Genomic DNA, 26,646 nt, shown 5'->3' on the forward strand with positions numbered 1-26,646 from the left:
ACGCGGGGCTCGAAATCACAAACCCTGAGATCATGACCTGAGCCGAAGTCGGACGCTCAACCAACTGAGCCACCCAGGCGCCCCAATTGATGAGTTTTAAAGTTGTGCAAGTCTACAGAGATGCATATTCTAGTATATAGCTCATAAAATGAGAAAGAATAGTTACTTGTGTTAGGTGATACTGTTGGCAAACAAAATACATAGCTCTTCTCATTATCACATATATACTTTTTGATGTGTAATAGCAGCTGGAAAGGATTTTATATTATGAAATTGATCCATTTATTTAACATTCTTCTTGATGTAGTAAACTAACCATTTCTAGAAAGACTGTTGACTCATGTTCTTTAAATGTATGTACATATTTGGCCTTTTAATGTGAAAAATTGTTGGGTTTCTGTTTTATGACTACAGGAAGTGTATGTGCCTCATTTCTTACCCAAAGCTACCAACTGCCAGTCCTTGATACAATGTTTGTAAGAAAGAAGTATCGAGGCAAAGATTTTGGTCTTCAAATGCTGGAGGACTTTGTTGATTCCTTTACAGAAGATGCACTTGGCTTGCGGTATCCACTCTCCTCTCTAATGTACACAGGTAAATTAAGTTAAAAAATGTTAAGCTTGTCTCAGTGTCACTTCTGAGTTGTTTCTGCAGAATATTGTAAATGTGCATATATGAGTAAGTATTAAGTAAATTTGGATTCTTTGGCTCCGTAGGGCTTCATTTTACAAATATGTCCTTATTTCATGTAATGGCTTTTTGGAAGTGTGGGAGCTTTTTTAAAAAGTTGAAATATAATTCACATACCATAAAATTCATCCTCTTAAAATGTACAATTCAGTGGCTTTTATTATAGTCATAGCTGTACAACCATAGCCACTATCTAATTCCAGAACATTCTCATTATTCCAAAAAAAAACCCCTGCACCAGTTAGTGGTCACTCTTCATTCCTCCATTCCTTCATCCCTAGCAACCACTAATCCATTTTCGTTCTCTATGGATTTACCTATTCTGGACATTTCATACAAATGTAATCATGGGATATGATTATATTATAAGCCCTTTGTGTCTGGCTTATTGTGCTTAAAATTTTTTAAGGTTCATCCATGGCGTAGCATGAGTCAGTGGTTAATTTGTTTTTATGGATGAATAATAGTCCATTTTATGGATATGCCACATTTTGTTTATCCATCATCCGTTGATGGGCTTTTGGGTTGTTTCCACTTTTTCATCGTTATGAATAATGCCTTGATTATGATAAATTGAATACCAAATGAATTATAGGTGCATGTCTATTTTTGCAAAAAGTCTTAGGGAGCTTTAGTTATCCTTCACTTTAGGCAGAAATTGCCTAATAATATTTTGTTGATGTCGTTTGTATAATTTTGTGAATAAGACTCTTTGAAATGTGAAAATAAAGGAGTACATTGAAAATAGAAAATTTTAGACTAAGTGGCATCTCCATTGTCTATTTCTTGGTCTTCCTGTCTATCTTGTAGCATGCTTATTAAATTTGAAGAACTTGGATTTCCATTTGGTTTTCTCTTTCAATGTAATTAGTAGTTCCTTCATGATGCTCCGTGTCCAATATTTTTGATGATCTTCACTTGTTTCCATGAATATTTTTTTTTAATTTTTTTTTTAACGTTTATTTTTGAGACAGAGAGAGACAAAGCATGAACGGGGGAGGGTCAGAGAGAGGGAGACACAGAATCTGAAACAGGCTCCAGGCTCTGAGCTGTCAGCACAGAGCCCGACGCGGGGCTCGAACTCACGGACCCGCGAGATCATGACCTGAGCCGAAGTCGGCCGCTTAACCGACTGAGCCACCCAGGTGCCCCCATGAATATTTTTAATGATATAGGAAATATTATAGTGTTTGACACTGTAAGCTTTAGAAAGATAATTTTCATTCTGCATATAGGTAATGAGTGCCAAGTATGGATGGGCAAGCTAGAGTAGATGATTAGCTAACTATGAGGAGCTGATTTACACAATACTATAGCATGTACCCATTCCTAAAGACATGGATTAAATAAAGTCTCCTGTATCTTTTATTCACTTGGAATTTATCCTGGGTACCTTTTGAGGTATAGATCCGACTTTATTTTACGTGACAGGTATGTGGTTGTTCTAGTCTCATTTATTGAATAATGTATTTTTTTGCAGTGTTTGGCATTTATGTCTGTATCAGGTTAGCAGACAGTGGTCCATTGACCTGCTAATTGTCTTTAGAAATAAAGTTTTATTGGAACACAGCCATGTTCTTTCATTTACATAATGTCTATGGCTTCTTTTGCACTAAAACATCAGAATTGGTTAGTGCCCATATTGACAATATGACAGTGCCCATATTGCCTGTAAGCTTAAAATATTTATTACCTGTCCCTTTAACAAAAAGTTCACTAAGTTTTCATGTATAGCATATGTTAAATTTTTGTGTGTATATATATTTGTGTAGATTTCTTATTTGCTTATTCATTTCTGTTATCTTTTAAGTTCCATTACCTCACTGTTATATTTATTTTAGCTTTTGAACATCTAAAAAGACTAGTCTCCCCCATTTAATATGTCTGACCTTGCTTATTTGTTTCCCTGTGTGGACTTGAGAATCTATTTACTAGATGAAAAACAAAATTCTGTTGGGATGTTATTGGGATTACTTTTATATTTACAGATAAGCCCCTAAAGACTCCCCAAAAAACTGTTAGAATTGATAGGGGTGCCTGCCTGCTCAGTCAATGGAGCCTGTGACTTTTGATCTCAGGGGTTGTAAGTTTGGGCTTCATGATGGGTGTAGAGATTACTTAAAAGTAAAATCTTAAAAAAAAAACAAAAAAACCAAAAACAAACACCAAAACTATTAGAACTAATAAATGAATTCAGTAAAGTTGCAGGATACAAAATCAGTTTGCAGAAGTCTGTTGCAATTCTATATACTAATAAGGAAGCAGCAGAAAGAGAAATTAAGAAAATAATCCCATTTACATTGGCACCAAAAATAATAAAATACCTAGGAATAAACCTAACCAAAGAGGTGAAATATCTGCACTCTGAAAACTATAAAACACTGATGAAAGAAATCGAAGACAACACAAAGAAATGGAAAGACATTCCATGCTCATGGACAGGAAGAAGAAATATTGTTAAAATGTCCATACTACCTAAAGCAATCTACAGATTGATTTATTTATTTTTATTTTTATTTTTTTTTTGCAATCTATAGATTTAAATACAATCCTTATCAAAATACCAATAGCATTTTTCACATGACTAAAACAGGCAATTGTAAAATTTGTATGGAACCATGAAAGTCGTCCGATAGTCACAGCAACCTTAAAACGGAAAAGTAAAGCTGGAGGTATCACAGTCCCAGATATCAAAATATACTATAAAGCTGTAGTAACCAATACAGTATGGTACTGCCACAAAAACAGACCTGTAGATCAAATAGAAAGCCCAAAAATAAACACATAATTATATGGTCAGTTAATCTTTGACAAAGGAGGCAAGAATGTGCAATGGGGAAAAAACTCTCTTCAACAAGTGGTGTTAGGAAAACTGGACAGCATCATGCAAAAGAATGGAACTGGACCCTTTATACACCATACTCCCAAAATGGATCAAGGACCTAAATGTGAGAACTGAAACCATAAATATCCCAGAAAAGGACACAGGCAATAATTTCTCAGACATCAATCTTAGCAACATCCTTCAAGATAGGTCTCCTGAGGCAGGGGAAACAAAAGCAAAAATAAACTTTTGGGGCTACATCAAAGTGAAAAGTTGCTGCCCAGCACAGCAAAGGAAATAACACAGGAGAATGAAAAGACAGCCTGCAGAATGGGAGAAGATATTTCCAAATGGCATATTTGGTGAAGGGTTGTAGTATATAAAATATATAAAGAACTGATACAACTCAACACGGAAAAAACAAATGATCCAATTTACAGTGGGCAGAAGACATGAACAGACATTTCTCCAAAGAAGATGTCCAGATGGACAACAGACGCATAAAAAGATGCTCAACATCAGTCATCATTAGGGAAATGCAAATCAAAACCACAATGAGGTACCACCTCATACCTGTCAGAGTGGCTAAAATCCAGAAACAACCAATTTTGGCAAGGATGTGAAGAAAGGGGAACTCTCTTGCACTGTTGGTGGGAATGCAAACTGATGCAAACTGTGGAAACAGAATGGAGTTATTCAAAAAATTAAAAATAGAACTACCTTATGATCTAGTAATCACACTACTGGGTATTTACCCAGAGGCTATTAAAACACTAATTGGAAGCAATATATGCACCCCTGTGTTTATTGCAGCATTATTTACAATAGCAAAATTATGGATAAGCAGCCCAAGTGAATCTATACATTCAACTGTCGTACGCCTGAAACTGATTTAACACTGTATGTTCACTACCCTGGAATTAGAATTTTTAAAAATGTCAAAACAAAACAAAACCTTTACATGTTAGCTTATGGAGAATTGACTGTTTTCTTCTATCCAACATATTATAATTGTGTAATATGTACAACTGTAGGATTTTGTTCAAACCAGTTAGCATGTATATTCTCCATACAGTTCTTAGAACTAATATAGGAAAAAAATGTATATGTTTAGGAATTTTATCTTTTTTGTTGCTATTATAGATGTTGTGTTTTCTTACATTATTTCTTCTCACTAGTCGTTATAAATATGAAAGATACTGATTTGTATTAATTTTGTACCCATCCACATCAGTAAATTCGTAATAACTCTAGAGTTAATTATCTTGAGTTTTCTAGAATCTGCCTCTTTGTTAGGGCCCAGGCTGAAAGCCTTGCCTGATCGCTGCCCAACAAAAATGTATCTTTCCTCCTCTAAGTCTTGTGATGCTTTACATGTAGTGTTCTTATACTTCTTAAGTACCTTCTAAGTACCTTATCTTCTATTTCTTCTAAGTTTTTATTTTAACAACAGTTTAGGTGCTGAGTTCATTGTGCATAAAGTCCACGGATAGGTCTTTTGTAACACCACTTGGTCTAGTTCTTTGCATGGAATGAATGTGCTGAATAAATGGCTGTGAAAAGATTCTGTGAGGCAAAGAAGGTTAAAATAGTTGGGAGACATTTAGCATTGGGGAATATCTGTGGGGAATTGTAGGGTCCATATTATAAAGCTTATGCTTTAAAAGAATGTTATTGCAAGGCTGAATGAATTAGTGCTGTCAGTAATGAATGAATTAGAATGTCAGTAAGAGGAAGAAGTCTTCAAAACTTGTTAAGGAATAGCTAATGCTGCTTAGTTGGTAGATGTTCTTTCTTGTGGGCACATACCTTCTGTATTATTTAGCTGAATGACATTAGTGTGAGAGTTCTCTTTCTGACTCTGGCCAGACAAATCTGAACTGGGACCTTCAAGTCTAGTCACCCTTTGTAAAGTACTCCTTTTGGACCTCATACTGTGTAAGGCATTCTCTACTGTTTTAGTCATTTAAATTCAGACAGATGATCACTGTGGCCTCTTGTGCTTGTTTTCTCTGGCCTCTTCTTTCTCATAGGTATAGAAGAAACTGAAACCAGAAAATGTGAGAAACATTTTCAAATATACAGGAAAAAAAAATGAGACAATAGTATCCTAGTGTCAGTGTATCCTTATCCAGATTAACAGTTGGTAAGGTTTTGCCTTGTTGTTTTTATTAACTTGTAGGGAGAAGTAAATAAAATCTTGTAGATACAGTTGATGGTCTCTTTGGACTCCTCCGTAATCCCATTCCCCTTTCTCCTTTTCTCCCCAGTGATAATAGTGTTCCTGAAGTTGGTGTATATCCTTTCTGTTCTAAGTTTCATACTTAGATCTGTGACCATAAACACCATAAGGCATCATTTAGTTTGCCATTTTATTTTATTTATTTAAAAAATATATGCAGCTGAGATTCTTTTTTTTTTTTTTAAATGTGTTATTTATTTTTGAGAGAGAGAGAGAGCGCGTGAGAGCGATCAAGATGGGAGGAGCAGCAGAGAGAGAGAGAGAGAGAGAGAGAGAGAGAGAGGAAGACTCAGAATCCTAAGCAGCCTCCAGGCTCTGAGCTGTCAGCACAGAGCCTGACACGGGCTGAAACTCAAAACCTGTGAGATCATGACCTGAGCTGAAGTCAGACCCTTAACCGAATGAGCCACCCAGGTGCCCCTATTTATTTTTTTATTTTTGAGAGAGAGCGCGCTCAAGGGAGTGAGGGGTAGAGAGGGAGGGAAGGAGAGGGAATCCCACAAGGGGCAGAGAAGGGGGAGAGAGAGAGAGAAGCAGGGCTCATCCGAAGCAAGGCTTGAACTCACAAACTGTGGGATCATGACCTGAGCTGAATTTCAATGCATAACCAACTGAGCCACCTAGGAGCCCCTTGCTTTTTTATTTAAAAAAAATTTTAAGTTTTTTGGGGCTAAAATATATATAACATAATATTTGTCATTTGAACAATTTGTGTATATACAATTCAGTGGCATTAGTCACATTCACTCTCTCAATTTGCCTATTCTAGTTACTGCATAGAAGTGGAATCATACGGTATATGTTCTATGTCTGTGTTATTTCCCTTAGCATAGTGTTTAAGGGCCATCCTCGTAGCATATATCAAAATTTCATTCCTTTTATATGGCGGAGTATATTTTTATTGTGTGAATATGTCACATTTCATTTATTCATCCATTCGTCTTTTGATGACACTTGGATTGTTTTACCTTTTGGCTGCTATGAATAATGCTCTCCATACACATTGGTGTACAGATAGATATGTGTTTGAGTCCCTGCTTTCTATTCTTTGGGTATGTAGCTGAGAGTGGAATTGTTGGGTTATATGGTAATTCTGTGTTTAACTTTTTGAGGATTTGCCAAATTGTTTCCCACAGAGGCTGTATCATTTTGTTTAATCGGTGTTTTTTTTTTTTTTTTTTTTTGAGTTTATTCTTGAGAGAGAGAGAGAGACAGAGTACAAGCGGGCGAGGGGCAGAGAGAGAGGGAGACACAGAATCTGAAGCAGGCTCCAGGCTCCGAGCTGTCAGCACAGAGCCCAACGTGGGGCTCAAACTGACGAACTGTGATACAATGACCTGAACCGAAATCGGACGCTTAACTGACTGAGCCACCCAGGTGCTCCAGTATGTTTTTAAAACTTCATATAAATGACATCATTTTGCACCTATACTCACTTGCTTTTTTACTGATCTTTTTTATACATTTATCAATGTTGATCCATATAGCTGTAGTTTGTTGTAGTTGCTGCATAGTATTTTACTGTATACATACTATTTTATTCATGTATCCCTTAGTGATGGGCACTTAGGTTGTACCTCCCACCCCTGTTTAAAAACAGTCCTGTAGTGAATATTATAAATGACTTCTTGTGCATATGTGTAAGTCTTTAGGGTGCATATCCAGAAGTAGAGTTGGAGCATAAAACACATCTTTCCAACTTTACTAACTATTGCAAAATTGTTCTCACACCAGCAGAGTGTGGGAGTTTCCATTTTCCTTATTCTTTGGATGCTTGTTATTATCTGATGGGTGTGAAAATGGTGTCTTACTGTTTCATCTTGCATTTCCTTGGCAGCTAGTGAGGTTTACCTTCTTTTGTTAAGTGATGTTTCAGTTTGCATTATGTGTGAATAACCTTTTCGTAGCCTCTACCAATTTCTCTCTGGGATCATTTTATCTTTCTAATTCGATTTTAGGATTTATTTAAAATATGCTTAGAATACTAACCCTTTGTTTTATTCTGAAGATCTCCTAATCTTTGTCTTTATGGTATGTTTTTAATATAAAACTATGATGTCCAGTAAAGCAGTCACTAATATAAATTAAATATAGTTTCAATTTAGTTAAAGTTAAATGGGATTATACATTCAGTTCCTCAGTAGCCTCATGGGACTAGTAGTGGCTACTGTATTCACGGTGATGACATAAGACGTTTCCATTATTACTTTTTTAAAACATTTTTTAATGTTTATTTTTATTTATTTTTGAGAGAGACAGAGTACAAGTCGGGGAGGGGCAGAGAGAGAGGGAGACACAGAATCCAAAGCAGGCTCCAGGCTTTGAGCTGTCAGTACAGAGCTCGATGCAGGGCTCCAGCTCACAAACCACGAGATCATGACCTGAGCCCAAGTCAAACATTCAACCAGCTGAGCCACCCAGGTGCCCCCAAGACGTTTCCATTATTGTAGAAAGTTCTGTTGCATTGTTGCTGATGAAAGTTTTAAACTTTATCATAATATTTCATTATGGATTGTGACTTTTTTTTAATCTTTCATGAGAAATTGTTTAGCACTGTAATGTCCCAGAGGTATTCTCTTATGTTTTCTTTTGTATTTGTTTTTCTTTTGTATTTTTTAAAAGTTTTATTTAATCTCTGCACCCAGCGTAGGACTCAAACTGGTGATCCCAAGATCAAGAGTCACATGCTCTTCTGACTGAGCCAGCAGGGGCCCTCCTGTTAGGTCTTCTTTTAAACATTTTGCTTTTCTTAATAGGTCTAAGAATCCATCTAGAATTTAATGATATGAATGGTGTTGATGTGAGGTCAAGATCTGACTTTTATTTTCTTCTGTATGGATTTTTGTTCTAGCATTACTATTTTGATAGTTTATCTGTTCCCCCCTGAGATGTAATACCTTCTCTATCATTTGCCAAGTTTTTAAAGTATGTGTGGTTGTTTCCTGGTGGATGTTTCCCCCTAGTATTTTAATTTTTTCCCCCTCCTTTTCTTCCATATCCTTTCTTAACCCTTTGTTCTTTCATTTTGAATTTGGGATCGAGTTCTTGAAAAGTTTTCCTAAAAAATAAACTTGTTCGGAATTTGTTTTAAATTGCATAGAATTTACTGAATAATTGGTGGTTTTTGTTTTTTTTTTTTTATTTTATTTTATTTTTTAATATATGAAATTTACTGTCAAATTGGTTTCCATACAACACCCAGTGCTCATCCCAAAAGGTGCCCTCCTCAATACCCATCACCCACCCTGCCCTCCCTCCCACCCTGCCCTCCCTCCCACCCCCCATCAACCCTCAGTTTGTTCTCAGTTTTTAACAGTCTCTAATGCTTTGGCTCTCTCCCACTCTAACCTCTTTTTTTTTTTTCCTTCCCCTCCCCCATGGGTTTCTGTTATGTTTCTCAGGATCCACATAACAGTGAAACCATATGGTATCTGTCTTTCTCTGTATGGCTTATTTCACTTAGCATCACACTCTCCAGTTCCATCCATGTTGCTACAAAAGGCCATATTTCATTTTTTCTCATTGCCACGTAGTATTCCATTGTGTATATAAACCACAATTTCTTTATCCATTCATCAGTTGATGGACATTTAGGCTCTTTCCATAATTTGGCTATTGTTGAGAGTGCCGCTATAAACATTGGGGTACAGGTGCCCCTATGCATCAGTACTCCTGTATCCCTTGGATAAATTCCTAGCAGTGCTATTGCTGGGTCATAGGGTAGGTCTATTTTTAATTTTCTGAGGAACCTCCACACTGCTTTCCAGAGCGGCTGCACCAATTTGCATTCCCACCAACAGTGCAAGAGGGTTCCTGTTTCTCCACATCCTCTCCAGCATCTATAGTCTCCTGATTTCTTCATTTTGGCCACTCTGACTGGCGTGAGGTGGTATCTGAGTGTGGTTTTGATTTGTATTTCCCTGATAAGGAGCGACGCTGAACATCTTTTCATGTGCCTGTTGGCCATCCGGATGTCTTCTTTAGAGAAGTGTCTATTCATGTTTTCTGCCCATTTCTTCACTGGGTTATTTGTTTTTCGGGTGTGGAGTTTGATGAGCTCTTTATAGATTTTGGATACTAGCCCTTTGTCCGATGTGTCATTTGCAAATATCTTTTCCCATTCCGTTGGTTGCCTTTTAGTTTTGTTGGTTGTTTCCTTTGCTGTGCAGAAGCTTTTTATCTTCATAAGGTCCCAGTAATTCACTTTTGCTTTTAATTCCCTTGCCTTTGGGGATGTGCCGAGTAAGAGATTGCTACGGCTGAGGTCAGAGAGGTCTTTTCCTGCTTTCTCCTCTAAGGTTTTGATGGTTTCCTGTCTCACATTCAGGTCCTTTATCCATTTTGAGTTTATTTTTGTGAATGGTGTGAGAAAGTGGTCTAGTTTCAACCTTCTGCATGTTGCTGTCCAGTTCTCCCAGCACCATTTGTTAAAGAGACTGTCTTTTTTCCATTGGATGTTCTTTCCTGCTTTGTCAAAGATGAGTTGGCCATACGTTTGTGGGTCTAGTTCTGGGGTTTCTATTCTATTCCATTGGTCTATGTGTCTGTTTTTATGCCAATACCATGCTGTCTTGGTGATGACAGCTTTGTAGTAGAGGCTAAAGTCTGGGATTGTGATGCCTCCTGCTTTGGTCTTCTTCTTCAAAATTACTTTGGCTATTCGGGGCCTTTTGTGGTTCCATATGAATTTTAGGATTGCTTGTTCTAGTTTCGAGAAGAATGCTGGTGCAATTTTGATTGGGATTGCATTGAATGTGTAGATAGCTTTGGGTAGTATTGACATTTTGACAATATTTATTCTTCCAATCCATGAGCAGGGAATGTCTTTCCATTTCTTTATATCTTCTTCAATTACCTGCATAAGCTTTCTATAGTTTTCAGCATACAGATCTTTTACATCTTTGCTTAGATTTATTCCTAGGTATTTTATGCTTCTTGGTGCAATTGTGAATGGGATCAGTTTCTTCATTTGTCTTTCTGTTGCTTCATTGTTAGTGTATAAGAATGCAACTGATTTCTGCACATTGATTTTGTATCCTGCAACTTTGCTGAATTCATGTATCAGTTCTAGCAGACTTTTGGTGGAGTCTATCGGATTTTCCATGTATAATATCATGTCATCTGCAAAAAGCGAAAGCTTGACTTCATCTTTGCCAATTTTGATGCCTTTGATTTCCTTTTGTTGTCTGATTGCTGATGCTAGAACTTCCAGCACTATATTAAACAGCAGCGGTGACAGTGGGCATCCCTGTCGTGTTCCTGATCTCAGGGAAAAAGCTCTCAGTTTTTCCCCGTTGAGGATGATGTTAGCTGTGGGCTTTTCATAAATGGCCTTTATGATCTTTAAGTATGTTCCTTCTATCCCGACTTTCTCAAGGGTTTTTATTAAGAAAGGGTGCTGGATTTTGTCAAAGGCCTTTTCTGCATCGATTGACAGGATCATATGGTTCTTCTCTTTTTTTTTGTTAATGTGATGTATCACGTTGATCGATTTGCGAATGTTGAACCAGCCCTGCATCCCAGGAATGAATCCCACTTGATCATGGTGAATAATTCTTTTTATATGCTGTTGAATTCGATTTGCTAGTATCTTATTAAGAATTTTTGCATCCATATTCATCAGGGATATTGGCCTGTAGTTCTCTTTTTTTACTGGGTCTCTGTCTGGTTTAGGAATCAAAGTAATACTGGCTTCATAGAATGAGTCTGGAAGTTTTCCTTCCCTTTCTATTTCTTGGAATAGCTTGAGAAGGATAGGTATTATCTCTGCTTTAAATGTCTGGTAGAACTCCCCTGGGAAGCCATCTGGTCCTGGACTCTTATTTGTTGGGAGATTTTTGATAACCGATTCAATTTCTTCGCTGGTTATGGGTCTGTTCAAGCTTTCTATTTCCTCCTGATTGAGTTTTGGAAGAGTGTGGGTGTTTAGAAATTTGTCCATTTCTTCCAGGTTGTCCAATTTGCTGGCATATAATTTTTCATAGTATTCCCTGATAATTGTTTGTATCTCTGAGGGATTGGTTGTAATCATTCCATTTTCATTCATGATTTTATCTATTTGGGTCATCTCCCTTTTCTTTTTGAGAAGCCTGGCTAGAGGTTTGTCAATTTTGTTTATTTTTTCAAAAAACCAACTCTTGGTTTCGTTGATCTGCTCTACAGTTTTTTTAGATTCTATATTGTTTATTTCTGCTCTGATCTTTATTATTTCTCTTCTTCTGCTGGGTTTAGGCTGCCTTTGCTTTTCTGCTTCTATTTCCTTTAGGTGTGCTGTTAGATTTTGTATTTGGGATTTTTCTTGTTTCTTGAGATAGGCCTGGATTGCAATGTATTTTCCTCTCAGGACTGCCTTCGCTGCATCCCAAAGCGTTTGGATTGTTGTATTTTCATTTTCGTTTGTTTCCATGTATATTTTAATTTCTTCTCTAATTGCCTGGTTGACCCACTCATTCGTTAGTAGGGTGTTCTTTAACCTCCATGCTTTTGGAGGTTTTTCAGACTTTTTCCTGTGGTTGATTTCAAGCTTCATAGCATTGTGGTCTGAAAGTATGCATGGTATAATTTCAATTCTTGTAAACTTATGAAGGGCTGTTTTGTGACCCAGTATATGATCTATCTTGGAGAATGTTCCATGTGCACTCGAGAAGAAAGTATATTCTGTTGCTTTGGGATGCAGAGTTCTAAATATATCTGTCAAGTCCATCTGATCCAATGTATCATTCAGGGCCCTTGTTTCTTTATTGACTGTGTGTCTAGATGATCTATCCATTTCTGTAAGTGGGGTGTTAAAGTCCCCTGCAATGACCACATTCTTATCAATAAGGTTGCTTATGTTTATGAGTAATTGTTTTACATATCTGGGGGCTCGGGTATTTGGCGCATAGACATTTATAATAGTTAGCTCTTCCTGGTGGATAGACCCTGTGATTATTATATAATGCCCTTCTTCATCTCTTGTTACAGCCTTTAATTTAAAGTCTAGTTTGTCTGTTATAAGTATGGCTACTCCAGCTTTCTTTTGGCTTCCAGTAGCATGATAAATAGTTCTCCATCCCCTCACTCTCAATCTAAAGGTGTCCTCAGATCTAAAATGAGTCTCTTGTAGACAGCAAATAGATGGGTCTTGTTTTTTTATCCATTCTGATACCCTATGTCTTTTAGTTGGCGCATTTAATCCATTTACATTCAGTGTTATTATAGAAAGATATGGGTTTAGAGTCATTGTGATGTCTGTATGTTTTATGCTCGTAGTGATGTCTCTGGTACTTTGTCTCACAGGATCCCCCTTAGGATCTCTTGTAGGGCTGGTTTCGTGGTGACAAATTCCTTCAGTTTTTGTTTGTTTGGGAAGACCTTTATCTCTCCTTCTATTCTAAATGACAGACTTGCTGGATAAAGGATTCTCGGCTGCATATTTTTTCTGTTTAGCACACTGTAGATATCGTGCCAAGCCTTTCTGGCCTGCCAAGTTTCAAAGGAGAGATCAGTCACGAGTCTTATAGGTCTCCCTTTATATGTGAGGGCACGTTTATCCCTTGCTGCTTTCAGAATTTTCTCTTTATCCTTGTATTTTGCCAGTTTCACTATGATATGTCGTGCCGAAGATCGATTCAAGTTACGTCTGAAGGGAGTTCTCTGTGCCTCTTGGATTTCAATGCCTTTTTCCTTCCCCAGTTCAGGGAAGTTCTCAGCTATAATTTGTTCAAGTACCCCTTCAGCACCCTTCCCTCTCTCTTCCTCCTCTGGGATACCAATTATGCGTATATTATTTTTTTTTAGTGTATCACTTAGTTCTCTAATTTTCCCCTCATACTCCTGGATTTTTTTATCTCTCTTTCTTTCAGCTTCCTCTTTCTCCATAACTTTATCTTCTAGTTCACCTATTCTCTCCTCTGCCTCTTCCAGCCGAGCCATCGTGGATTCCATTTTGTTTTGCAATTCGTTTAAAGCGTTTTTCAACTCCTCGTGACTGTTCCTTAGTCCCTCGATCTTTGTGGCAAGAGATTCTCTGCTGTCCTGTATACTGTTTTCAAGCCCAGCGATTAATTTTATGACTATTATTCTAAATTCACTTTCTGTTATATTATTTAAATCCTTTTTGATCAGTTCATTAGCTGTTGTTATTTCCTGGAGATTCTTCTGAGGGGAATTCTTCCGTTTGGTCATTTTGGAGAGTCCCTGGCGTGGTGAGGACCTGCAGTGCACTTCCCCTGTGCTGTGGTGTATAACTGGAGTTAGTGGGCGGGGCCGCAGTCCGACCCGATGTCTGCCCCCAGCCCACTGCTGGGGCCACAGTCAGACTGGTGTGTGCCTTCTCTTCCCCTCTCCTAGGGGCGGGATTCACTGTGGGGTGGCGTGTCCCGTCTGGGCTACTTGCACACTGCCAGGCTTGTGTTGCTGGGGATCTGGCGTATTAGCTGGGGTGGGTAGGCAAGGTGCACGGGGGCTGGAGGGGCAGGCTTAGCTCGCTTCTCCTTAGGTGATCCACTTCAGGAGGAGCCCTGTGGCAGCGGGAGGGAGTCAGATCCGCTGCCGGAGGTTTGGCTCCGCAGAAGCACAGAGTTGGGTGTTTGTGGGGAGCGAGCAAGTTCCCTGGCAGGAACTGGTTCCCTTTGGGATTTTGGCTGGGGGATGGGCGGGGGAGATGGCGCTGGCGCCTTTGTTCCCCGCCAAGCTGAGCTCTGCTGTCCGGGGGCTCAGCAGCTCTCCCTCCCTTTGTCCTCCAGCCTTCCCGCTTTCCGAGCAGAGCTGTTAACTTATGACCTCCCAGACGCTAAGTCGCGCTTGCTGTCGGAACACAGTCTGTCCGGCCCCTCCGCTTTTGCCAGCCAGACTCGGGGGCTCAGCTTGGCCGGCGAGCCGCCCCTCCGCCCCGGCTCCCTCCCGCCAGTCCGTGGAGCGCGCACCGCCTCGCCGCCCTTCCTACCCTCTTCCGTGGGCCTCTAGTCTGCGCTTGACTCCGGAGACTCCCTTCTGCTAATTGGTGGTTTTACACTGTTGAGTTTAATAATCCTTTTGTTTTAATTTTATGCCCTCTAGTAACATTTAGTAATTTTCTCTTTAAGTGATGTGCATCTTATTTTGGGGGGGGATTATTTTTATTTTTAAATTTTATTTAAATCCTAGTTAACATATGGTATAACAATGGTTTCAGGAGTAGAATTTAGTGATTCATCCGTTACATATAATACCCAGGGGTCATCCCAACGAGTGCCTTCCTTAATGCCCATCCCCCATTTGGCCCATTCCCCCCTCCCAGCACCCCTCCACCAGTCCTCAGTTCTCTGTATTTGAGAGTCTCTTATCGTTTGTCTCTCCCTCTGTTTTTATCTTATTTTTGCTTCCCTTCCCCATGTTCATCTGTTTTGTCTCTTAAATTCCACATATGAGTGATACCATGTGATATTTATCTTTATCTGACTTATTTTGCTTAGCATAATAAACTCTGGTTCCATCTACGTTGTTGTAAATGGCAAGATTTCATTCTTTTCATTGCTGAGTAGTATTCCATTGTGTGTGTGTGTGTGTGTGTGTGTGTGTACACCTTCTTTATCCATTCATCAGTCAGTGGGCATTTGGGCTCTTTCCATCATTTGGCTATTGTTGATAGTGCTGCTGTAAACATTGGGGTGCATTTGAAAGGTGTATGTGCTCCTTTGAGTCAGCATTTCTGTATCCTTGGCTAAATACCTAGTAGTGCACTTGGTGGGTCATAGGGTAGTTTTATTTTTAATTTTTTGAAGAACCCCCATGCTGTTTTCCAGAGTGGCTGCCCCACTTTGCATTCCCACCAGCAGTGCAAAAGGATTCCCCTTCTGCCACATCCTCGCCAACATCTCTTGTTTCCTGAGTTGTTAATATTAAGCCATTTAACAGGTGTGACATGGTAGCTCATTGTGGTTTTGATAGGTATTTTCTCTGATGATGTTGAGCATTTTTTCCTGTGTCTCTTAGTCATCTGGATGTCTTCTTTGGAGAAGTGTCTGTTGATGTCTTTTGCCCATTTCTTCACTGGATTATTTGTTTTTTTTGGGTGTGGAGTTTGATAAGTTCGTTACAGATTTTGGATACTAGCCTTGTATCTGATAAGCCATTTGCAGATATCTTCTCCCATTCCATAGGCTGCCTTTTATTTCTGTTGATTGTTTCCTTGGCTGTGCAGAAGCTTTTTATCTTGATGAGGTCCCAATAGTTCATTTTTGCTTTTGTTTCCCTTACTTCTGGAGACATGTCTAGTAAGAAGTTTCTGTGGACGAATGAAAGAGGAGAGATCACAACCAACACTGCAGAAATAAATACAATAATAAGAGAATATTATAAGCAATTATATGCCAACAATTCGGGCAGTCTGGAAGAAACGAACAAATTCCTAGAAACTTACAAACTACCAAAACTGAAACAGGAGGAAGTAGAAAATTTTAACAGACCCATAAGCAGTAAAGAATTGGAATCATTAATCAAAACTCTCCCAACAAGCCAGAGTCTAGAGCTGGATGGCTTCCCAAGGGAGTTCTACCAAACATTCAAAGAAGAGTTAATACCTATTGTTTTGAAGCTGTTCCAAAAAATAGAAATGGAAAGGAAAACTTCCAAACTCATTCTATGAGGCCAGCATTCTCTTAATTCCAAAACCAAAGACCCCACTAAAAAGGAGAATTACAGACCAATTTCCCTGATGAAAATGCATGCAAAAATTCTCAACAAGATACTAGCAAATCAAATTCAACAATACATTAAAAGAATGACTCACCACAATCCAGTGGAATTTATTCTTGGGCTGCAGGGCTGGTTCAATATCTGCACATCAACCAATGTGATATATCACATTAATGAAAAAAACTGATAAGTACCAGATGATCCTCTCCATAGATTCAGAAAAAGCATTTGACAAATTATAGCATCCTTTTTTGATAAAAGCCATCAAACTAGGGACAGAAGGAACATACCTCGAAATCATAAAGGCCATAGACAAAAGACCCACAGCTAATATCCTCAATAGGGAAAAACTGAGAACTTTCCCTCTAAGGCCAGGAACATGACAGGGATGTCCACTCTCACCATTGTTTTTCAGCATAGTGTTGGAAATCCTAGCCTTAGCAATCAGGCAACAAAAAGAAATAAAAGGCATCCAGATCAGCAAGGAAGAAGTCAAAACTTTCACTCTTCTAGATGACATGATACTCTATATGGAGAACATGAAAGACCCCATCAAAAGACTGCTAGAACTGATACGTGAATTCAGCAAAGTTGCAGGATATAAAATCAATGTACAGAAATTAGTTGCATTTCTATACACCAATAATGAAAGCATCAGAAAGAGAAATCAAGGAATCCATCCCAGTTACAATTGCACGAAAAACCATGAGATACCTAGGAATGAACCTAACCAAAGAGGTACAAGATCTTTATGCTGAAAACTATAGAAAGCTCATGAAAGAAATAGAAGACCGAAAGAAATGGAAAAACATTCCATACTCATGGATTTGGAAGAACAAATATTGTTAAAGTGTCCATACTACCCAAAGCAATCTACACATTCAATGCACTTCCTATCAAAATAACGCCAGCATTCTTCACAGAGCTAGAACAAACCATTCTAAAACCAGAAAAGACCTAAACAGCCAAAGTAATGTTGAAAAACAAAACCAAAGCTGGAGGCATCATAATTCTGGACTTCAAGATGTATTACAAAGCTGCCGTATGGTACTGCTACAAAAACAGGCACACAGATCAATGGAACAGAATTGAGAACCCAGAAATGGACTCACAAACCTATGACCAACTAATCTTTGATGAAGCAGGAAAGAATATCCAATGGGAAAAAAGTTTCTTTAGCAAGAGTTTCTTTAGCAACTTTCCCAGTTGGGAAAACTGGACAGTGACATACAGAAGAATGAACTTGAACCACTCTCTCACAGCATACACAAAAATAAACTCAAAATGAATGAAAGACCTAAATGTAAGACAGGAAGCCATCAAAATACTATTGGAGAAAGCAGGCAAAAACCTCTTTGACCTTGGCTGTAGCAACTTCTTACTAGAAACGCATCTTTTTTTTTTTTTTTTTTTTTTTAGAAACGTATCTTTTATCAGGATTTTTATTTTTTGATCATGTTAAAGTTTTCGTAAATGAGACTGCTGTGTGATTTTCTTGAGTTGCCTTAGCATTTTTAAGTGAGTGTAGCAGCTTTCTCTTCTTTCTGTTTTCCAAAACAATTGATATCAGGGATTTCTAGAAAATTCTAAATGTATTTTTCAGCTTGCAAGCAGTACTTTGAAAAGTATCCAGGAGATCATGAACTCCTCTGGGAAGTTGAAGGTGTTGGACACTGGTACCAGCGAATACCAGTCACCAGAGCATTACAGAGAGAAACGCTTAAAATTACTGGTAAGAATTACAGGTTTTCAGTTTGAACACGTGTCCAGCTTAAAAAAGTGCCTATTGATGGTTGTGTCTTACAGTCCAGAGTTATGGTATATTGTAATGCGACCTTTCTAGTAACAGACCCTCTTTTCTAAAGTTTGAATTTTTGTTATTTATTAACATTTGAGTTACTAATAATAAGGGAACCTAGAATAATAGCCCATAAGAATCTAACATTCTGGCAGGTATTGGTAGGTAAGAAGTAAACCCAGATATCAGCATAGAATAGGCATCAAGGGATCAAAAGGTAATTCCCGATCTCATAGTCCTCCTAATAGTCACTTTCCTCATAGTCACTAAATACAGGTAACTAATACTTTTTGTGAGTTCAAGGTTTCATTGTAAGTTACTGATGAAGGAGATGTTCCACACCTAGATTTTCAACACACTCTGTTCAGGATGCTCTTCAGGGCTTTTGTGAAAATCAGTACAAACAGTGCTACAGTTAAAACCAAATACTGATTAGGTTACAATTTTTAAAATTCTTCTATACACAGCAGTTTCTCAAAATGAAGCCAAAAGACCCATGTCTGGAGAATATGGTCTTGCATCTGTTCCAGAATATGAAGCAGAAACTGAAGACAATCAGTCTAGTGAGATGCAGCTAACTGTAGGTACACTGTATGTTTATTGTAGGAAATGATTTTTCTGTTTCTTTAAACTAGATGCAGCTAATATTTGATTTTGTAAATGTTACAGTTCATTCACCAAACTTACGTAATTTTTACTGTGCTCATTTTCTTGGTATTTCCTGTTAATTGGTTACTAAGGACTTAATTTTCCTTGAAGAATAATTTGGAATACACACACACTAATACAAAGTAAAATAAAAATTTGTAATTCCACTACCCTAGATACAGCAACTGTGAACACTTTTGCATTTGTATTTCATATATATTACATGTATTTGTGTACATTTTTGTTTTCTGTTGTGCTGCTTCTGTTTTTCTCCATTAACATGGTATTGCAAGTATTTCCCATGGCATTACTGTTTAAAACATGATTGTTCAGTAGAAGCATACTATTCTAGTATATGGAAATATTATTGTTTATTTCTTTAACGTATTATATACTTAAGTTTTTTACATACATAAGTGGCCCAGCAGTGAACACATTTATACATGTATCTTTTTGCCTATGTAATGCTTTCCTTGCAGGGATAAATTTTTAGAAGTGATACTAGTTGTAGGTCAAAGGTTATGAAGTTACTTTGGGAAGTTTGAGGCATGGATGAATTTTTAGAAGTGATATTAGTTGTAGGTTAAAAGTTGTGAAGTTATTGTGGGAAGTTTGAGGCTATATATGCTACGTCTTTGTGGAATGTAGTGCACTTTGCAAATACTAGGTAACCTTTTAGGGACAAGTGCTTTGGGGAATTATTTGTGCCCCGTATTCCTGCCTTAATTAGCATGAGTGTTGACTGAACATTTTTGAAACATTTTTTGTTGTTTATATACTTATTTTGAGATAGAGGGAGAGCATGTGCTCAAGTGGGGAGGGACAGAGAGAGGGAGAGAATCCCAAACACGTTTCGTGTGGTCAGCGTGGGGCTCAGTCTCACAAACCATGAGACCACGACCTGAGCCGAGATCAGGAGTTGGATGCTTAACTGACTAAGCCACCTAGGTGCCCTGAAACATTTTTAAAGATAACATAAATAATATAATTACATATAAGGAGTTTTAATTTTTTCTACATTTGGAACTTCAAACTTCATGATAAGCCTGGGTTCGATTATATTGTGGTCCAGATTTCTCAGATATACTCAGATTTATGTACTCTTTTTCAGACATAAAACCAGTCAGTGAATGTAGAAAAAGCTCTTCCTATGCAATGATTTACTTTAATAATAAGCCAAATACTTATAAATGTATGTATACATTTTATGTCTGTTTTTCAGACATAAAACCAGTCAGTGAATATAGAAAAAAATCTCTTCCTATACAATGATTTACTTTAATAATAAGCCAAATACTTATAAATGGGTTGTGTAAATGAGAATATATATTAAACCATATCATAAGGTTGGCAGCATAAATGGGATTTTCTTTGGTTTTAGAAATTCTTACTCAGATTACATTAAGATTTTAATTAGTTCAAGGAAAATATTTCTCACATTAAACTATTTTTAATCTCTCTTTTTATCAGTAACCACATGGGAAAGTGGTCTTGTTTGTTTATTTGATCTACATTTTTTTAGCTTTATGGAGGTATAATTGACAAAAATTGTCCACATTTTGACAAGTTGTACACTTGATGTTTTGATATACACTGTGAAGTGATCAATACGTGATTTATTCTTTAAGTGGTGATGGTATTTCTACTTGGTTTTTCCTATTTGGGGACATAAAACATTACATGTATTTCTCTTAGACTTTTTGTATCTTTTATTTATTGATCTTTATTTGTGTCTTTGTCTAGTTGAACTGCAGGTTTCTTGAAGACCGGATTTTTGTCTAGTCATCTGTCACAGTTTACCCTTGTTTGTGTCCTATCAATAGGCCTTAAAGTCTCTGTGCCTACTTTGTTGTAGGGTTTCAGCAAGCGTGTGATAAAAAATGAACAGTAGTTGGTCTAATAAAGTAGATGCTGTGGCAAGCACCGGATGTACAAAGATATGGTTCTTACAAGCATGGGAGGAAGTAGATGGTCCGTTATTGGAAACTGTTAAATAAGGAAATAAACTACAGGATTACAATTGCCTTAATAGAGCATATAGCAAATGATTGAAGGTACATAGCAGAGTATGACTAATTCTGCCCAAGGAGTGGAATAGGTAAAGTAGCAACCAAGCTGACTTGGAAAGGGTAGGTGGGAGTTTTGTGCCAAAGGTTAGAGCTTTCCAAAGGTGAGCATGTAAAAAGGAGAGGTGTGAAAGAAAATGGCCTATTTGGTACGTAAGAGGCATTTGTTTTCGAAGAGGTTGAGAGTTTGTATTCTAGGCAGTGATAAACCATTAAATTTTTTTTGTTTGTTTTTAAAGTAAGAGAGTGGGCACATTTTGTGATTTGGAAGCTTTTCTTTCATTAGATTGGAGGGAGTTACAGAGCATGTGGTTAGAACGAGGGATACCAGAGATGAGGCTATTGGACTAGTTCTCATTCAAGATGATAAAGGCATGAACTAAAGCTTTGGTAATACAAAGGAGGGGACAGTTTTGAGAGATTCGTTAGAGTCAGAATTGACAAGCTTCGTGGTTCGCCGAATGAGGGTTAGGAAGTCATTACCCCCTCAGGTTTTTGGCTAGAATGGCTGACTGAATTGTTATCGCCATTAACCAAGATAGAGAATAATGTTGGGAAAAGATAAGAGTTCAGTTTGGGACAGGTTGGTTCTGAAGTTGGTTGGACATACGTATTTTATTGAAAGAGAGCTTTGGAAATCAGGAAAGAGTTGGGGAGATTAAATTGTGTATTTGTTTTCATCAGCAAATAGATGTTGAAGTAAAGGTGGTAGATAGAATTACACAGGGAGAGCACATGGACAGAGAAGAGAAGGTAGTTGAGGACAGAACACTAGGAAACCCCTGTGTGTCGCATTGGAACATACTAGATGGCTTGGTAAGTGCTCAGCCTCATAACCTGAGGCTATAACGTAGCCTTTTAATTTCTTAAGTAGGTATCCTTAATTGATGAATAGTACAAAAAGTACTACTTGAAAAATGTTTCAAAAGGTTTTCTTTGACACGGAGTGAAGTAGATTCATAGGGAGAAAAACTGATCTAAAAGTTTTGCCTTTAATCTGTATCTCTGTTTTAGATGGACTCTCTAAAAGATGCCTTTGCAAGTACTTCTGAAGGTAAGAAATTCAGCTGATTTACCAGTATGTCAGACACAAGAATTTAGGGGGAGGGGATGTCCCTTAGAGTAAATGAAGACTTACCTAAGATCTAGAGGTGAGGTTTTTGTTTTTTTTTTTTTTTTTAATTGTCCAGTTAGCCAACATACTGTGTAGTCTTGGCTTCAGGAGTAGATTCCCATGATTCATCACTTACATACAATATCCAGTGATCATCCTAACAAGTGCCCTCCTCAATGCCTTTCACCCATTTTCCCCTCTCCTCCAATCCCCCCATTAACCCTTAGTTTGTTCTCTGTATTTAAGAGTCACTTATGGTTTGCCTCCCTTTCTGTTTGTACCTTATTTTTCCTTCTCTTCCCCTATGGTCATCTGTTAAACTTAGAGCTGTGTTCTAATGCCACCACTACCACTGGTCTTGCTGTGTGAACAAAGCAAGCTATCACACTACCCTTTTCCTCATTTCCTTACCAGTAAAATCGGGAGAGTGATACCTACCTTATTTATTTCCCAAGATTATTGGGAAAGAATATAAATGAAAATGCAAAATATATTGCACAGCCCAGAGCAATATAGAAATGTGAGGAATGAATAACGCAAAGTTATTTCATAATTTAGAAAAAGACATGGGCATTGTTTCTTAGCCTGATATGAGAGAAAGAAATGTGTAATTGGGGGGGAATATATGTAAGCTAGCATAGTTCTTAAATTTCTGTGTAGTGTAACAGGTAATCCTTTCAAGACATAATGAATTAACTGTAGTTTTGCTGGTTTTTTCTCAGGTCATGATAAAACACCAGTTTCCACTCGTACTCGAAGTAGTCATCTAAAGCGGCCAAAGATTGGAAAGCGATTTCAGGATTCTGAATTTAGTAGTTCGCAAGGGGAAGATGAAAAGACTCCCCAGACTTCACCTACAGCTTCAATAAACAAGTACTGTTTATTTTACTCTCATTATTTGGTTATTCTTATTTTCATGTAATTAGTATTTAGTATTTAAGGTGGAGTCTATTATTACCTTGTTTGTGTACACATAACCTTGGTGTAAGAGTCTGTATTTGAATTCTTCTAAGGATTACTGATTACAGTTACCAGTGGTGTCACTTTGACATGTTACAGTGAGAAGTTGATAGTAAGAGAGTAAAATAAGCCACACATAACGTGTGAAAATCCCAGAGAATTTTCTAGTGATTATATTACCCCAAATGAGTCATTATCACCAGCTCTGCCAGTAGCTGTAGTTTTTTGTTTGTTTTGTTTTGTTTTGTTTTTAAAGTAGGCTCCACAGCCAGTGTGGAGCCCAACATGGGGTTTGAACTCAAGATGATGAGATCAAGAGTAGGAAGCTTAACCAGCTGAGCCACCAGGTGCCCCAGTAGCTGTAGTTTTTAGTAATGCTGAGGTTTAGTTTTTTTAAAAACCTTAAGTTTTATTTTATAACTGATTTATTTTACTGGGTTATTGGATGTAACGCAAGTTAGCGATAACCATAAGTGGTTAAGTTCAGTCAACCCCTCTAGGAACTTAATAGCCAGCTGAATCAACAGAACCCTCAGGTTAAAACTTTATCCTTTATCTTCCTTGGAATCATAAAGAAAGCAAGATTTCAAGTTTTTAGTAAAACTAGATTTTTGTCTTACTAGTTCTACCTGCTGTTTCTGAGTTAACCATTCATAATTTTGCCTTTTCATCTGTGAAATTATTTTACTCGAGTAGAAAATTCTGTACCTCTGCTGATTTCATTATGTAAATAATTTTAAATTGGAATAGTTGAGTAATGATGTAAATGGTTTATTTTTGTGAAAAATTTATGTTCAAGGCATATATAACTAAATATTTGAGGCTAGTCATTTGTGAAAAGGTAAGAGGTTAGATAATTACAGTTTTCTTAGCAGTATTTAGATGTAATACTTTTTTTAGAAGGTAACATAGCCGTGCATTTTAAATTGAACATCCCAGAATTATTGTGGAATTTTGCTTTTCTTTTTTTTTTTTTAATGTGCTAGTCAATTTTACTGATTTTGAAGATACTGCAGTTTTTATATACTTGAGTGATTGTTCAACATTTTGCAGCTGTTTGGCTTTGCAGCACAGCAGTTCATACACTATTCTGTACAGAATTACCAGCAAGACTGATGTATTAATAGAAGGCACCATCATGCTTATTACATTACCAGAGAACAAAAACACAGTAAAGACCATTTTCACTGTACACAGTTTAAAGAGAGGAGGAAGGGGACGAGTAATGTGTTGGGCAGCCAGCCATCCCTGTACTGAAAAGGGGTAGGTGGAAAAATCTTAGATATGGAGCTACTAAATCTGGTCTAGTGTTCAAGACGATGGCATTTAAAGTTCTTCTTTTTGTTATTTGGTTCATAACTATGTTCCTTCTGGAATATACTTGTAGTCTTGCTAAGGTTTATGTGTACACACGCTGGTCACAGCAAGCAGATAAAATGCCCTCATCACTTCACAGACTATTCTCTCCCGGAAAAAGAGAGGAAAGATTTTTTTCCCCCTGTTGCCTCCTGTTGCAGATGTCCGTGTTAATGAAGTCAGAGTGAGCATCAGTGCCTTTTGATGAGTGCGTAACAAGTTTCTGTTCGGTTGTATTTTTGGGGGGAGCCAAGAAAAAAGACAAGATTCTCCAGTTGCACAAATTGCATTGTTTGTGTTTCCAACATTAATAGGCAGAAACAGTAACACTTAAAATGTGCAGCAGAGGGTTTTTTTTGACTCAGAGGACCTGAATTCAGTTGGGCATGTCCTGTTAAGTTCATTTTGTTGTAGATAGTTTAAGATACGGTCATTTCTCAGCCCTTAATTCTCCAAGTCTAGATTTATAAATTAATAGTGTGAATCCTATTATGGAATTGGGGAAATAATGTCCACCTCAATTTAACTGATAGAGGATGCTTTTCACATCAAAAAAATGATCAAAAAGGCCGTCACATTCCAAAGCCAAAGAAAAAGAAAAATTAACAAGAATGCAAACATGATGCATAATGTACCACTGCTAAGACTGGCAACGGGAGCTTCTGTGTTGTTGTCCTGTGAAGCAGCTTTCCATTTGCCCGGTTCCTCCTCCAGAGCCTAGTTTCTGTGCCATGCCACCTCTTGGAGGAGGTCCTCTTCCAACTTGGTCATGCATCATTCCACCACCCACTATTCCATGTGGACCACCAGGACCTCGATCATTGCACCTAATATCCCTGCGATCATAACCGCCACCTCTGGTTTCTTGCTCTCTTGCAGCTCTTGTTTTTTTTCTCTTCCACATTTAAACGTACTTCCCCTCAAAACAGAATTGGTTTTGCAATTACGATTCTCTGAACTGGTTCAGAGTCATCAAAACCCACAAAGTTTGGAAGCTTTCTCCCAAAACCTTGGTATTGATGCGCAGTTCCACAGCGTTTACAAAACTCATGAAGAACTTTAAGTTCATTTTCATCAATATCATGTGGGAGGTTATCAACAGAAATTTGATGACTATGTGGATAGCAAATTATTCTATAGTTGTCAGATTCACTCTGTTCAGCATCTCTTCTGCCTGGTCTTGGTCCTCTAGGAGGGAGACCAGGGTTGTACCTCTAGAGTCGTTGTTCATGCACGCAACGTGGCTGAGACTGAACTTCTGGTTTAGCTTCAACTCGTGGCTTTGATGGTTCCTGTGGCAGAGACACAGGTTCAGCAAGGAGGAGGAGAAATAGACTTCTCCTCTAATTCTTCTAAGTTCTTCTCTTGCACTTCTGGCTTTAGTTCTTCAGTCTTTGTTTCAGATTCTGGCTCAAGTTCATGAGAGGACTCTTCCAAAGGCTCCTCTCTGCCATTAGCCACGGGCTGAGCTTCATAGTAACCGCTATCAGCATTTTCTTGTACAGGTTCTGGGGATGGTTGCCTTTCTTCTTGTTTCTCTTTTTACCTCATCTCCTGATCCTTCATTGAGTTCTGATTCAGAATCACCAAATAGTTCATCTGTATAACGAAACACATCATTGTGAACATAAACTTACTTGGAACAGATCCTTCAGAGGCCGGATCCAAGGTCTGTATAAACTTCCTCTCTGGCTGTCCTCTGTTAGATAGCCAACCCGTGACCTGGACGGCTGGCTACTCGATCTCAAGGTTGCATGAGCATCCACGTGATGAATTTTAGTATGATACTCACTGAAGTTCAGAGATAATACTTTGTGTTGTGTATCATTTTGGCCATAAGCAGCCTCCTGGGGTTTCTGCTAGCATGTACTCCAGCATGAACATAGGAAGAATTCCTTCCGTAAAACCTGCATAAATATTCTGGAGCTTTATGCTGCAAAGTATAATCCTACCTCACAAACTCCCACCCTATGAGCAGCAGACTGGGCTTCTCCGTAACCATTTCTTGGCTGCACCATGTCAAATGCTCCAACCAACAGTGGTGGCAGGTACGACGTGTGGAGGTCGACAGGAGAGTCGCCGAGGACCAGCTGCAGTGGATACTACTCACTAGCTGCCTCCTCTTTCCTACAGACCTGAAACCTCAGAAGCTGGAGAGCTGCGAGCTTGTTTCCCTTACAACTACTTCTTCCTGGGCCAAATTTTGCTTTTTATAAATGGGTAGAGAGTAAGAGAAGGATTTAGCTTACATGCTTGAGGAGATGGTGACGTTACCACTCAAACTGGAGAACA

The 26,646-nt window shown here is 38.1% G+C and overlaps 1 protein-coding gene and 1 pseudogene across 9 annotated transcripts in view; one reads left to right on the top strand and one right to left on the bottom strand.

Annotated features, from left to right (window-relative positions):
• The window catches only part of FAM169A (family with sequence similarity 169 member A), a 99,613-nt gene that overhangs the window by 63,696 nt on the left and 9,271 nt on the right, over nucleotides 1-26,646 (top strand). For all 9 annotated transcript variants that reach the window (XM_060635535.3, XM_060635534.3, XM_060635540.3 and 6 more), the window contains 5 exons: nucleotides 415-594; nucleotides 18,016-18,144; nucleotides 18,678-18,790; nucleotides 21,939-21,978; nucleotides 22,761-22,911. In XM_060635535.3, coding sequence (XP_060491518.3) covers nucleotides 415-594; nucleotides 18,016-18,144; nucleotides 18,678-18,790; nucleotides 21,939-21,978; nucleotides 22,761-22,911 — 613 coding nt within the window. The remainder of the gene's footprint in view (nucleotides 1-414; nucleotides 595-18,015; nucleotides 18,145-18,677; nucleotides 18,791-21,938; nucleotides 21,979-22,760; nucleotides 22,912-26,646) is intronic.
• LOC132682361 (ras GTPase-activating protein-binding protein 2 pseudogene) lies at nucleotides 24,898-26,552 on the bottom strand (annotated as a pseudogene).

This window comes from Panthera onca, chromosome A1 (assembly GCF_046562875.1).
Source record: "Panthera onca isolate mPanOnc1 chromosome A1, mPanOnc1 haplotype 2, whole genome shotgun sequence".
Lineage (NCBI taxonomy): Eukaryota > Metazoa > Chordata > Mammalia > Carnivora > Felidae > Panthera > Panthera onca.